This window comes from Curcuma longa, chromosome 7, assembly GCF_044706935.1.
Source record: "Curcuma longa cultivar G26 ecotype Majalengka, Jawa Barat chromosome 7, ITB_CL_G26_1.1, whole genome shotgun sequence".
Classification (NCBI taxonomy): Eukaryota; Viridiplantae; Streptophyta; class Magnoliopsida; order Zingiberales; family Zingiberaceae; genus Curcuma; species Curcuma longa.
In genome coordinates, this window is record NC_133867.1 from 9143577 (window position 1) to 9158933 (window position 15357).

General features: G+C 40.0%; 2 protein-coding genes across 2 annotated transcripts; one reads left to right on the forward strand and one right to left on the reverse strand.

The window, feature by feature from the left end:
- Positions 1–1336: 1336 nt before the first annotated feature.
- Positions 1337–3324, forward strand: LOC141831931 (PTI1-like tyrosine-protein kinase At3g15890). Its single transcript, XM_074719357.1, has 4 exons — positions 1337–1634; positions 1748–1901; positions 2230–2492; positions 2566–3324. The coding sequence occupies exons 1-4, from the start codon at positions 1591–1593 to the stop codon at positions 3203–3205; spliced, it is 1101 nt and encodes a 366-aa protein (XP_074575458.1). The 5' UTR covers positions 1337–1590; the 3' UTR covers positions 3206–3324.
- A 377-nt stretch (positions 3325–3701) lies between these two features.
- Positions 3702–9774, reverse strand: LOC141831967 (vesicle-associated membrane protein 711-like). The gene is made up of 4 exons (XM_074719417.1): positions 9492–9774; positions 7142–7332; positions 4540–4703; positions 3702–3995 (listed from the first exon to the last, which is right to left on the reverse strand). Exons 1-4 carry the CDS (start codon positions 9706–9708, stop codon positions 3905–3907), a joined length of 663 nt encoding a protein of 220 aa, XP_074575518.1. The 5' UTR covers positions 9709–9774; the 3' UTR covers positions 3702–3904.
- Positions 9775–15357: the final 5583 nt, after the last annotated feature.

The window sequence follows — 15357 nt, forward strand, 5'->3', positions numbered from 1 at the left end:
AGTATAAATTAAGTGAGTTATTAGATGCATATGGATCTCTTAGTTTGCTGCAACAAAGTTAAAAAAAAAACTTTTAGTTAATCCTTATTAGAATATCCACAATGGGACCTCTCTGTGGATGGCGTGTCAAATAGAACGAGCTCTATCCCATAGTGAGAGGGAGCTACTTTCACGGTGGTCAACTGTAACTTTTCGATTTTCCTCCTCACAGATAATTATGAGATTGATCATGTGAGACCATTGAAGTAACAGATTCCAAGCAAAAGAAGAAGAGGGAGCTCCTTTTATAAACCTTGAGAAGGGAGCCATTTCTTTTTATTTTTTTATTTTTAAAAAAATTAAAATTGTGTTATAATTAGATAACAATTTTTTCTAAAATTATTTTATAATATAAAATATAAATAAATAGTAAGATCCATTAAAAAAATTATCAAGAGATTTTTTTAATAGTAGAGAAATAAATAAGTTTTTTTTTACTTTTTATGTAGCATCTTAGAGACAACAAAAAAACTCCTATAACAAGTCCTACCATACTACAGGAGTGTGTCACTTCCCCATTTGGTATTATTTCAAGTTAGTTGTTGGGGTGAAGTTTAAGAAGCTTTTAACTTATTAAAAACTTTTTTCTCATCATACGTACCATCATTAGTCCATTGATTGCATATCAAATATTCAACAAAAATTTCTCAAGCATTATTTCAAGTTTATTGCTTTGGTGAAATTTAAGAAGCTTTTAATTGATTTACAACTTTCTTTTTTAATCACAAGTATCGTTAGGCACCGACCAATCGAGTGATCATGATTAGTTCAATTTCCATTAATCCTTATTTAATGTCTTATCCAGGTGTCATTTTCCTATTGGTTGTCATCGAAAATTCAAAATTTTTTATGAGAATTATTTCGAGTTCCTTGTTTTTGGGCGCCAAGGGCCACCATGAAAAATAGTAACAACAAATAAAGCGCCAACCACCGAAAGGTTTCGTATTAAAATACAAAATGTTTGGTGTGCGGTTGCTATTACTTTTTTTTGCATTTCTTTGAGAGAATTTTTCAAAATGCCCCCTCCCAAATCTTATTATTTTTTTTCCTTCCAAAACACATTATAGATTACTACTGTTCCGTCGTAACCAACTCAACTATTTTCCGGGAAAAAAAATAAATTGCTACTTCTCTAGAAAGGGGGCAATTTGAGATGATATAAAGGGTAGTTTGATAAAAATCAAAATATTAGGGGTTTTGAAAGTGCATCTAAACTTTGGGGGATCGTTTTGAAAAAAGTTTCTTTCTTTATACAAAATTCCTCCTGTCGCGTTTGTCTTCCCAAGCCGCTAAAAGCTCTTCCATTTTGGTCTTCCATCCTTTTCTTCACGTCTTTATCTTGCTCTTCCCATCGCCATTTCGTCGGATTTTCCGATCCTCACTCGCCGTGGCTTCCGCTGCAATGCTGCCGGAGAAGCGCTTCGGAAGGTCTTCGACGTTCCAGTTTAGAACTTAGCCTCGTGAAGGAGAAAGGGGAAGAAGCGGAAAGAGCCTCGAAAGTCAGTAAGATTTTACTCTTCTCTGAATCAGCGTTTTGGGAGAGGTGAAGAGATGGATTTGCATTCCCTTTTCTGCTGCGGCACATTTGCTGATAGGTATGTTCTTTGATGTCGATTGATTTCTCCTCCAAAATGCTATAGGTTAGGGTTTGTTTGTGGAGGTTTCTATTGACTCCATTACCTAAACTTGTTACTTTGATACGGAGCAGGAGACGGCGGGGGAAGAAGAACTCCACAGCGGGATGGAGAGTGTTCTCTCTGAAAGAGCTGCAGGCTGCCACCAATAACTTTAACTACGATAACAAGATTGGGGAAGGGGGTTTTGGCAGTGTGTACTGGGGGCAGCTCTGGGATGGATCTCAGGTACTATGGATCATCCTTTTTTGTCCCCTTTAATTCAAACTTCAGATTAAGAGATTCATCAATGCTCTCTTGTTGGAATTGGTGAGTTCTACTGACCTAAAGTCGATTTTCTTTTCGCTAAACATTGAATCCTCACAATGAGTGAGCTTGGCTTGGCAATGCTGTTTAGAAACCAAGAACACCCAACACCTATTTGAATTAAAGTCTAACAACCTTTAGATTCATAGCTGATGGATGGTACATGTTGTTCAAGATCTAGGGGTTGTTTCATTGAAGGGATAATTCTCTCTCTTTTCTGTTCAAAATTTGGTTGCCCTTGTTTACTCAGATTGCTGTCAAAAGACTAAAAGTCTGGAGCAACAAGGCTGAGCTTGAATTTGGTGTTGAGGTTGAGGTTCTGGGCAAACTGAGGCATAAGAACCTCCTAAGCTTGCGAGGATACTGTGCCGAAGGACAAGAGCGGCTCATAGTCTATGACTATCTTCCGAATCTGAGTCTAACCTCGCATCTGCACGGTCGAAACTCGGCCGAGAGCCCTCTCGACTGGGGCAAGCGAATGTGCATTGCCATTGGAGCAGCTGAGGGAATTGTGTATGCCTCAGAGCTTCTTAGTTTACATGGATCTCATGTTAAACCTTTCTCTAACTTCTGTTTCATTTGGCAGCTACCTCCACCACCATGCGACGCCCCATGTCATCATCCATCGAGACATTAAAGCAAGCAATGTTCTGCTAGATTCAGACTTCCAGGCACGAGTTGCTGATTTCGGATTCGCCAAGTTTGTTCCTGATGGTGCAAGTCATGTCACGACCAACGTGAAAGGCACCCCAGGCTACCTTGCACCTGAGTACGCCATGTATGGAAAGGCCTCAGAGAGCTGCGATGTATATAGTTTTGGAATACTCCTGCTGGAGCTTGTCAGTGGCAAGAAGCCCATAGAGAAACTGAGCTCGACATCGAAGCTAGCGATCACGGAGTGGGCGATACCTTTGGCCAGGGAAAGAAATTTTAAGGAGATTGCAGATCCGAAGCTCGAAGCAAAGTATGACGAAGAAGAACTGAAGCGAGTGGTACTTGTTGCACTCACCTGCACACGCAGCATGCCAGAGAAGAGACCAACAATGATTGAAGTAGTCGATCTTCTCAAGGGGTTCTCAAAGGAGAAGCTTTCTAGTTTAGAGGATGATATGTTTGGACCTGAAACAACTGGAAATTCTCAAGCGTCGTCAGCTCCTGGCAATAACTGTAGTTCCATGTCTGAAGTAAAGGGTTCTAGAGGAAACGCAAGTGAGATCGATGCATAGGTACCCAAGCTCATCATCTTGTTTCTTAGCAGTTAATTGCCAAATTTGCGTGTGATTCAACTACATTATATTGCTTCCTATTCCTTGTCTCTCTGTGTGATTAAGACACTTTATCATCACTTTCAAGAAGAGTCCCAGTTTGCAAAGTTGTGTTTCTTCGGAAACAGAAATGAGTTTCACAATATGCTCTACTGGGCAACCAAGAACCGGCAAGCCTGCCGGTTTCTTGTTTATTTCAATAAAAAATGCAATGGTATAGCTCTACATATCGCCTCCAATTCTGCCTTTCATGCAGTCGAATGTGATTCAATTCCAATGTTCATATTCTAGTAAGTGAACTCGATACACATGTCGACGCTATTCAACTGGATCAAGTAAACCATATTCAATCTAAGAAACACAGCACAATGAATTGTTTGTGTACCTGGAATAGTTTCTTCAAAACCCAAGCTTCATGGGCATGAACCGAGAATCTGCATTCGAGATGGTTAGCATATACATCACCAATGCACACTTCATAAATAATAGAAAATGTCATTGTAGTTACAGATCTTCGTTCCCGCAAGGGTAGCACAAACAATAAGTTATCAACAACAACAACAACGAGATGAAAATTTCAAACCAATCTATAACACAACCGACATCCATTGGATCACAAATAACCACCGCATCGGCATAAGAAAGGAACTATAACAAGCTCTACCTGATACAAGCTGGCAAAGTAAGTCCATGGCAGAAAAATGCAAGCACCATGTATATAATAATCACGATAAGTAGAATAAGAGCGATCCTGCAAGATGCATACAGTCACATTCAAGAAATGTTCTAATTCCGAGTATAAAATATAAAGGTTGAAGGGAGTCCAAACAGAAAAATCATTTTAATCCCTTAATGTGGATAATAAATTGTTAACAAAAGCAATACAATTAAATTTTAGATGACAGGTATTGGATTTTCACTTCTATATGAGCCTACATTGCTATTACACAGTGACTTTGGATGATGACTACATTTCATTGAGAAAAACCAGGTTGCTGAGTATATGATCACATTTCTGTAGAGTTACTAGCCACAATTCAACCGACAGCAAGAGAAAACTAGTTACACTGGCACATAGAACTCAATCTCTAACTAAAACCAATTCAGATGGCTCCCTCAGATAGATCCGCAAATATGTATCTTATGTTCTTTCGGACAAAAATATAGTTCCTCAATTGAGGTTCAAGGTCTTCCTATTTCCATATAAATAAAACAAAATCAAAGTGAAGCTATCATAGAAGTGAATGCGTGAAAGACAGAAGTTAAAAAAAGGTTAAAGCGTGCAACTTGCATACGTTAGCTTAATATTTCTCCACCATGCAGTGTTCCTGAATCGACGCGCTTGTTTCCTGAAACGAATTGTATTCCCCTGCATGTTTGCAGTTTTGTCAACTAGCAACTCCAGTCGTTCTCCTCTTTCCAGCACTTTGTCAATATTCTCTATCATAACATTGCGAACCTATGACACAAAGCCATTAAGAGGAACTATAGTAGCTAAAAAGATCAGAAGGTTAAACTGAATGAAAGATGTTAATATTTCAGGTTAAATAAATATAAAAGAGAGTGATAATAATCTTAATTAAGTTATTAACTCTTGAAAGTTTCAACTTCTGTCAAGAGCACACAATTCTGTAACAAATTTTTATTCATCCATTTCCTAGTATTTAATACAATTCACTCATTCATTCAGTCGGTCATGTCCCACTGATATTAGGTGACAATGTGATTTTAATGGCGAGTCTCATAATGATGACAATGATGATGATGAAATAAGGATACATATTCCTTCATGAACAATATTTTGATTTGCTCATTGAATTCTAGAGCTTGATTAGGGAATAAAATCATACAGCTGACCCAAATAATTTGGACAAATACATCTTGATTGATGGTGATGATGATGTTCAAAGGTACATGTCTAGATTCCAAGTAAGTGAAACATAATTGGACCTAATTGATATTTTAGTCCTCATTGGGGCAAAATACAAATGTCTAGGATTGATTGCTTAGCTTGATTATTCTGAACAAAATTAATTGGGCATATTTTAAAGCATGAATAGCATCCATGCTCGCATACCATATATGTTATATAAATGGTAACCAATTGAATACTGTCTTGTCTGTTTTATTAAACCCTTGAATGGCATTGTACTAGTGAAGTGTTAATCAGATAGAGGATGAATTACTGTAGTAATAAGTAGCCAAAATATTGCATTGTCATGTCATGTTGATCACTCTGAAATCATATATATTTTTGCATTTGGGGCATTTAAGCATTGAAGAATTATGCAACTATGTAATAGGTAAAGACTTTAGTTGTAATATCCCTATTCATCAATAATGTATAAAGGTACAGAGTGATAATGTATAAAGGTAGAGAGGACTATCTAGGGTTTCTTGAGAAAGAGGAAGCATACTTGTCTCTTATACATGGTATTGGGCTTCCTCCTTGTTTGCGTACCCACTCATCCCATGATTGCGAACTCTTCACCTGTCCACCTCCGTGTATGCATCTTAGTCGCATGTTCACCACATGAGCCAATCCAAGTTCAATGTCTCCTCCATGCAATGCATCTTCCCTAGCATCCATATGCCTCCATTAGTGCACATCCATTTGAGCACCTTTACATCTCTCCAACTTTGTCACACATGACTCTTTGCTACCTTCTGCACCATGCGTACATCCTATACACACCTTTGCCCATGCATCTCCACCTACAGTCCTGCAACCTTTCTATGACTGACTACCTATAGTCCTAGCTAGATAATGCTTCCTCTTCCACATCAAGAGGCTATCATCATTCTTAATCAGAGAGCCCAAAAGCCCGGAAGGTCAACTACAATTAGTGGCTCAACTACACCTCTCTGAGCCATGTACCTCCCTCGAGTGACAATCCAAAAGCAAGAATGGACACATATGACGCATGTCTTCATCGATGTTCCTCTCTCAGCCTTTGTGGGACCAAAGGCCCAATTTGTTCAAATTGAGCATCGTCACTAAGAATCCATTTGCTTCCCTTTGTCAAATTCCTTTTATGCAAGCCTCTCCTTCACATCGTGAGTTCATCCCGTGCATCATTATCACTAGATGAGTCCTTGTGCATGTGTCATTCCAAGCATCATTATCGTGGTTGAGTCTCTCTACGTGTGCCATTTTGCGGATCTCAAGTCAACATGCTCTTATCTTTGTGTGTCACATTCCATGTACTTCTTGAGATCAATCTGGGAATTATCTCTACGTGTGTCAATCTGTGAACATCGTTTTCTCTCCATATGCTTTATTCCGCAGGCATCCCTTTTCTATGTGTGTCATTCCACAAACTTCTTGAGATCATTCTATGAATTATTTCCACATGCATCATTCTGCGACTTCTCAAGTCTCTCCTTCACATTAGTATAGGTTGTATTAGTTGATTATATTTGTAACAAAATTTCTATAGTACAATCGCATTAGCTTGAGGAGAGTGCAATGGAGTATTATGTAAATATGTAATAGGAAACAAATTTATTGGTAAAATTATGTATTCATCAATAATATATAAAAGTAGAAAGGGCTATCTATAATTTTTTGAGAAGGATGAAGCCTAATTTTTCCCTCAACAAGCACCATGCATCCAACATAGATCGGTGGACCTCTATTTACTCTGAGATCCATAACATACATATTAAATTGACACTTGCACAAATAAATCTACTAGTGCCTTGAGGTCATCTCACAAATATTAAAAAACATTTTAACCTAAAATATTGGATACAAGAAATTAAATAAAATATAAATTTTGATATGATCGATGTTGGATACAAATAGAAGTAACATTGTTTTCTATGTCTTGTAAGCACAAAGCAAAGTCCATAACATCTCAACAAATTGTAATAATTTCTAATGAAGTACCCTACCTGACTCATTTCACCCTTGATGCGATTCATTCTATCTGCATTAGGATCATTTGAATAGTAATCAATTTGTTGACTCAAGATCCTAGAGAACTCATCATTCATTGCATAAGCAGGTGCTGTATGACAAGCACGACCATACGCCTTCACAAATCTTCCATGAATATCCTCGAGAAAGGCAAAAGGAATTCTTCCTACATGGACCATTCGCTCCATTTAAAATGACATTTCTATTGAAACAATGTCTTTAACGATGAAATCTAAGTCAACAACAACAACAACAAAACATAACAGATTTGATATTACTTGAACATGTAAAATAGCATATACAATTGATATTTCTACCCTTTGTACAATTGATTCTAAAAAGGTATAGTCAACCAACCTTTCTAGTTTAATGAGGAAATAGCATACTAGTAATGAGGTTCATGTAAGTCTATGAGGAAACCCCATGATTTACAAAGAAAAAGGAAAGAATAAACAATATACAATTTTTAGAGAGTGAACCATTTTGTTCCTCCATGAAAGCTTGATAAATACTGGTTGTCATTGTGCTTGTAATATATACCTACAAGTCTTAAGATTTACTTATCCTAGGAAACACTAAATATGTTTGATAAGTTCAACACAAAGATAATTCCCACAATCTTAAATTAAGGTTGGTAATTTGGTATGAGTGACATGTTAGTAGAATGAATTAACAAAGCATTGTCTTGAGTAGGTTGGGCAAATTTACTATGACAAAAGAAAAACACAAGTTCATGCTTTAGTCTCTTGCATATGCAGGAAGTTATTAATTCTAAACTAATGCCTTTGCTAGGATGGTGAATGGTCATGTCAGTTAAAACAAGTTTAGGTTTGTGTTTGGTTCTCATATTCCTCTAGACACTCTTTGAGTCGACCACCATCTAATGCACATTAACTTTTGCCCACATTTTCTGGATCAGTCTTTGATGCTTTCCACAATAAAGATGGTAGATGTGTCCCAGTGAGAACTTTCTGACTAGCTTGTTCTACGTCCAACATCCAGAAGTTCTGTTTCTAAGGTGAGTTGGTATGACTCTGGCTGATTACTGAAACTTATTTTCTTTGAACTAAGCATTTGATAAATGTCTAAATTTGTTGAGGAAAGAATAAAATATTACTCAACGACCATTCAGATTATTTAGAGAATATATTTCCAATCTGATGGCTTGCAGCTATCATCAGATTAGACATAGTAAAACAATTGTTCTGCTCATATATCTGTTTTCTACCAAAATTCCCGATCCATTTGTGAACAGAGGTTTCCAATCCAATCGAATACAAGTTAACAATTCTATCTGGCACAACTACTAGGTTGATAGAAGTGGGAAACGATTGAAACCTAATTACTCAAATTTTACCTTCATTTTGATCGATGGAACAAGAACTGTTATATATTCTCGTTAAACATACTTCATGGAAATCATCACAAATTTACTTGTAATATGCCCAAATTTAACAATGGTGGTAAGACTTTTAAATGGTGAGATTAGATATATTTACAATGTCCTTGAGGAAGAGCTTTAAAAGAGAAAAAGAATAGCCTTCACAAGGAAACATCAAAATTTTTGCTATGACACTAATAATTGTTTTGTGTAGTGGTAAATGAGGAAGATCCGGAGCACTTTTCATCAAAGGTCAATATTTCAAATCAATATAATGGTACTGTTAGGAGAGGTTTACCTTTGTTGCTCCCACTCAAACAGGAATGTAACATGTGGGGGGATACCTTGTGGTCAAGACAAAAACAAAAAACAAAAATCCTTGCTCTGACCAAGCATAGTATGACAAAGAAACAGAATTTGGCATTCATCTTTTGACTCAGGGGTTTCAATTTAAAAGTATGTACTTCATCTGAACGCATAAATGGCTAGCTGATGATGCCAAAACGCTCACACTGTCCAAGCAAGCACAGTATGACAAAGAAACTGAATTTGACATTTATCATTTGCCTCACGAGTCCTAGAAGTTCGAACTATGGGCTCTAGCTGAATGTTGAATTGGTTAGCAAATGATGACAAACCCCACCTTTTTTGTATCACATACAAGCAGATGATTCTAGGCAGCAGGGCAATAAAGCACAAGTATAACTTCAGTAAGACGAAAAAGAGACATTTTTTCTATGTAACTTTTACTAGTTTTCTTTTAAATTACTCCCTTTTGGACAGAGAGCATCTGTATGAATTTTTCTTCAATCTACGAATCCTTTTCCCTTCCAAATTTCACAAAGAAGAAACGTAATAAATTCGATAGTTAATCTATCAAGAAGCATTCGCAGCTGGGATCCCCGGAAGAGAATGATGGGAGTGCAGGAAAAGGAAGGACTCACTGCCGGCGGTATCATCGGCGACGCAGAGAACGGTGAGGCCGTCTGTGCGCTTGACGTGGAAGACGTACCGGTCCTGTGAGTAGGACGCGTGGGTGTCCTGGGAATCGGGGATCCGCTCGAGGATCTGCCGCGCCACCGCGCCGGCGTTAACAGCCGCAACACTGAACTCCGCCAACACGACCGATCCTCGCGCCACCAGAGCGTAGAGGATCGCCATCTCCCCCTCTCCCCTCCGATCTGGTAGTCGACGAGAAGAGGCAGAGAGAGAGAGAGAGGAGACAGGTCAAAGGAAAGAGAATACAAAGAGGAGAAAGAGCTGTTTCGTGGTTCGGACGGCACAGCGAGATACAAAAGGAATGATGATGTGCTGGCGGCAAAAAATAACCATCGCAAGCGTCCCTACCAAATTAATAATTTTGTAAATTAATTTAATTTTAATTTAAAAAAAAACGTCCCTTAAAGAGGCATTTTATATTAAAAAGATTTCTCACTAGATTAGTTTAACACTGAAATAATTTTGGCTAAGTATTTTAATATTAATCAAAATCCTTTTAATATTAATTAAAACTACATAATATTAAATAAAATTATTTCAATGTTAAAACAAACAAATTACTATAGTCGGTTAAAATTATTCCAACTTAATAAAAAAAATTATTTTAACCTCATCAAAAAATTTTATCGTTATTTTTTTCTTCTGACTAACTTTAAAGCATTTTGACTTTCTTTCAAACTAATTTCTTATTGCAATTATGGTCAAACTTCATTAATAGAAATTATTTGATGTATTGAGTAACGTACTCCTGAGGCATAGTTGAGTTGGTTACGATGGAACAAAACTGTTGAAGTTAGCAAGAATCGATAAGGGAAAAGCCAAGTATTGATTTACCCGGACTTTACCCCGAGCCTATGTTTTTTTTTTTAATATGCAATGATAAGGCATCCCATGACAAATCTTTATCAACTGGTCCCATTTGCATCAACATTGATAAATTTTTCACCAGTGATCGGATCCCATACGGACAATCAACCGGGGTGATAACAATCAATCAATATTAGCTTGGATAGATCATACTTTCTGGCTCCACCATTGATGATCGAATCTCGTAATGCCTTCCTCTATCGTGGTCAACTACAGTTTTTCGATTTATCTTTTCATAAATAGTCGTGAGATCGATCATGTGACACCGCTAGCTAAAATGATAATTTCTATCTTTTATTGAAAAGTAATGTACTCTGGTTGTTCAGTGTTTTTGAATTATTATTTAGGCAGAGTATATCATCACTACAAAGTGATTTAATCTACAATTTAAATTCTTCCACGATTGTAGAGCTAAGATCCAATTTATATAGATAGAAGTGTTTCCACTGCTCTTCCACAGTCAAGCAAAAGGCCACATAAGGTTTATCTTCTTATATAAGATTCAAAAACCTTGTTTTCTTCCTTTTGGCAAAGAATTTCTTGGTTCTTCTGTGTGTTGCTATTTTGGGTCATATTTAACTTCAGTAGAGAGGAGCTTGATGATTTGCCACAAGCTTGCAATTGGTTATGGGAACTTGATCTGAATCGATTGGTACCTGGAAAGGACTACATGATTGATTGTGGCCGAGGGAAGAAGGTTTATCAAAAAGAAGAGATGTATGTAGCATATATCAGATAGTTTGTTTTCCTGACACGATCTCATATGATTATGAAAACTTCAAGAGAATATAATGATGTTGGGTTTATGGTTTAATCTACATGATCGAGATGGCAGCTCAAGTTGCTCTTCTGCTTTTGAGCATGTTTTTGTAGGAGAGATCAAAGGGCAAGGAGCGAGACTATGAAGTCTCTGGTTTTCATAACTGGATTCAGGTAACTTATGAAGTTTTCTTTGTTAATCTACTTATCAACCAGTGAGATTGCTGTTTATAATTCAAGCATATTTACAACAAGCTTGCTTTTGTAGTTCATATGATTTAAATTTGACCACGATCTGTTGTAATCTACATCTTCTTCCTCGTCCACACTCAACTAGATAATTTTTACTTGAGAACAAGTTTTACTTTTGTTACGGTCGTAAGGATACGGGTCGGGACCCGACCGAGAGACATGACCGAGTCGAGTCAACTATCCAAGGACAGTCGGCTGAAGCACTGAGGCCCGGATCCAGGTTCCCGGGTACCAGCCCAGAGGCTCTCCACCCGAGCCCGGCAGCCCAGTGGGCCCGCCGAGAAGACGAATAATCTCACCAGGCCGACTCCCAGATACGCCGAGTGGCTGGCATACTCGACTCACCGACTCACAGATGGCCCGACTCGAGCCGCAGCCCCGACCCGACCCCGGGAGTCGGCCCCCGAATCGTACGCCCTACCCCTGACCACTCCATTCCTTGTCCTAGGGCCGCCACAACTGACAAGCACGCCACGAGGTATGGCGACGCGCCGCCGGACGTACACCTCTGACAACAGTAGGTCCTCGACAGTAAGGGCGCCACTCCTCGCCCGTACAGTAAGTACCCGCACAGTAAGGTCCCCCTTGCTGTGCCCAGGGTACGGATCTCCTCTTCCTTATATAAGGCGACCCCTGTGAAGGGGCCAGGTATGCTTTAACCGTTACTCACTTCTTCTACTCTCGTTTTCTTTCCCGCTACCGTCGCTGACTTAAGCATCGGAGTGGTCTCGCCGGTCCCGCCGGCCAACCATCTCACGGTGTCTGTGATTTCAGGTCTCCGGCGATCAGCGACCAGTCCTAACCATTTCCCCGCACAGCGCCCCTGAGGAAGTGACTTGTGCGCCCAGGAGAGGTTCTTGACGGGAACATTTTGGCGCCGTCTGTGGGAACACGACAAGTCCCGAATCAAGACATAATCATGGGTGAACAGCCACATCCTCAGCTCATTACCATCACACAAGAAGAACTGGATAGAAGAATAGCGACGGCCGTCCTAGCCGTCACTCGGAGTCAGTACGACGCTGCCGCGCAGGCTTCCCGAGTCCCCACTCGGGTCGAGGAGATCCCTCCCGCCGGCACTAGACTGCAGCGGGATCCACCCGAAGACCAGAGAGCCCCCTCCCGGAGACCCCAAGGCGAAGCTGACGATTATGAGGCTTCCGTGGAATCGGCCGCAGAACAAACGCCGAGCCGAGATTTCGTCCGAGGCAAAAGGCCCGAAACTGGAGAAGTGAGAGGACCGGAAAACTCACCCTTCGTACGTCGAATCCTAGACGAGGAGGTGCCTCGTCAATTCCGGATGCCACAGTTCCCCGAATACACTGGGAACGCCGACCCGGAAGACCATCTGGGTCGGTTCGAGAACGCTGCTCTGCTGCACCGATACACGGATGCCATCAAGTGTCGGGTCTTCTTAACCACTTTGGCTGGATCTGCACTGAGGTGGTTCAATCGGCTGCCACCATCTTCCATCCGGTCCTTCGCCGACTTCAAAGGCGCTTTCTTGCGGCACTTTGCCACCAGCAAGGCGTACCGCAAGACCATAATGGACCTCTTCGCCACCAAGCAGAAGACCCGGGAGTCTCTAAAGGAGTTTGTGCACCGATTCAACCAAGTTGCACAAGAGGTGCCAGCCGCCTCCTCCGACGTCCTGGTAAACGCCTTCTCTCAAGGCTTGACCGAGGGTGACTTCTTCAGGTCAATAATTAAAAGACCTCCCGAGAACTTCGATGTGCTGCTCAGTGATGACTTAGGGTTTTTACAATTTAAATCGATTCAATTTTGGGTTTTTACATGAAAATAAATTATAAAATGAATCGATTTGATCTTAATTGTCATTTATTGCATAATCTGAGGCTTGATTATAATTTTTCTGATTTAATGACAATTTTTGCATTAATTTGAATTTTAATTGATTTTAGGGTTAAATCGGACCCGACTCGAGCTAAACCGTGGTCAACTCAAGTCAAATTGCCAAACCGATCAAGCCAACATGGAGGACATGATTCGGATCGAGCCTGATCAAAATTTCAAAATTTTTCAAGAACCCTAGACTGCCCTAAAGCCCCAGATCAGTTCTGACCGTTGGATTCCGAAATCAATGGCTGAGATTGATTGATTAATCAGGTATATAAGCCGAAGGTTTCGGGATGAACAGTGGCCGCCCGACACTGTTCATCGTCTTCTCCCGCGCCGTTCTTCTGTTGCGCGACGTACCAAACGGCGAGCCCCCTTCCATTTCTTTCCCTTTATTCGTGTGTCTGGATCCTTGAAGAGTATAGAACAGCTTCTCTTGGCGACAACCGGCGGCTGGAGGCGAGCAACCGGCGAGGGTCTCTCCGGCGCTGATTTCCCCTGTTTCATGGAGTTCTTGTGTTCGGCGGCGTCATCAGCTCTCACAAGACGACGAGGGGTTCTCTGAGGATTGTGGAGCACCTTCACAGCGTCTTCGAACCAATCAGAGCCCGAAGAGACGAGGAATTCCAGTTTGCATCTTCACAATCTTGTTCGCACCATTGTTCTGATAACCAGCGAGGGTTTCTCTGATTTTCCGAGCTGTGGACGCGAGCAGACAAGTCCAAAGTGGCATTCGAGCATTCTGAAGGGATTTTCGATGAGGAGGGTCTCCAATTCGGCTCTCGTTTGACACCGAGATGAGAAAACACGAAAGAAAAGGGAAAGAATGGATGCGTTTTGATTTCTGCCCACCAACTGTAGCCGCACCGTCCGCTAAAATTTGTCCCTTTTTAATGCATTTACCTCGCGAAACCTGAGGTTTTTGATGCATACAAGTATTTTTGTTGGAACGTTGACAGATAACTAATGGAATACTTATAGTAGTGTCTCCGTTACTTGTAGTAGTGTCTCCATTACTTGCAAAAATAATCTTGTGAGGATCAGTATAAATGATCTTTCCCTCATGTTCGGCTATAGCGGAAACCCCCGAATCTAGAGCCGTTTGACGTTCCAGTCCAGTTCCAACAATGCACCTCTCGGACTGAGAAAGCGGAACTGCTTGGCGCTGCATATTAGAACTCATTAAAGCCCGATTCGCATCATTATGCTCGATAAAAGGAATGAGAGAAGCTCCAATAGAAAAATATTGGAAGGGAAAAATACTTCTAAGATGAATCTGTTCCCATGCAATAGTCAGGAACTCTTGACGGTATCGAGCTGGAACAACCTGTTTTCGTCAATCCTCCAGGACCCAAATAACTCAATTTTCGCCCATGAACAATTTGTGTCAATGGATTATTCAAAAGAGATAAAGGATGTAGGCCAAAAAACGATTCATAAGTGGTTGTTAATGAAGTTGAAGTTACCAAATTTTGAGGAGTCGGTATCAATTTATGACGAATTGCTCCAGATATAGTTCCTCGAACTGCGTTTTCTAAACGAACAAGAGCCAATCCAAATTGATCCTGTAACAAGTCCGCTATAGAACGAATACGTTTATTTTTCAAGTGATTCATATCATCAAGTGTACCCATTCCAAATTTCATTCCGATCAAATGATCCACAGCAGCCAATACATCTCGTGGTAACAAAAATGTATTGTTCTGAGGTATATCAAGATTCAGTCTACGGTTCATATTTCGTCGACCAATCCTTCCTAATTCACATCTTTGTTGAAAAAATTTCTTTTGTAATTCCTTACATAAGGACTCAGAAAATATCGGATCCCCTCCTACACAAGCAAATTGTTGATAAAATTCCAAAATAGCACTTTCTTTTGACCCAATCTTTTTTTTCTCCTTATCATTCAGATTAAGGAAAGACAAGAAAATTTCAGGGTAACAAACATTATCCAGAATTTCTCTTAGATTCGAACCCATAGCCGACGATAGAACTAGAATAGATATTTTTTGTTTCCTACTCACACGGGCCCATATCCTTGATTTTCTATCAATCTCTAATTCTGATCTCCCCCCC

Coding starts and splice junctions, on each gene's coding strand:
- LOC141831967 (XM_074719417.1), bottom strand. CDS start 9,708: ATGGCGATCCTCTACGCTCTGGTGGCGCGAGGATCGGTCGTGTTGGCG. Junction 4,704..7,141: donor TCAAGGGTGAAATGAGTCAG/GTAGGGTACTTC, acceptor TTTGTGTCATAG/GTTCGCAATGTTATGATAGA. Junction 3,996..4,539: donor TGGAGAAATATTAAGCTAAC/GTATGCAAGTTG, acceptor TGCATCTTGCAG/GATCGCTCTTATTCTACTTA.
- LOC141831931 (XM_074719357.1), top strand. CDS start 1,591: ATGGATTTGCATTCCCTTTTCTGCTGCGGCACATTTGCTGATAG. Junction 1,635..1,747: donor TGCGGCACATTTGCTGATAG/GTATGTTCTTTG, acceptor GATACGGAGCAG/GAGACGGCGGGGGAAGAAGA. Junction 1,902..2,229: donor AGCTCTGGGATGGATCTCAG/GTACTATGGATC, acceptor TTGTTTACTCAG/ATTGCTGTCAAAAGACTAAA.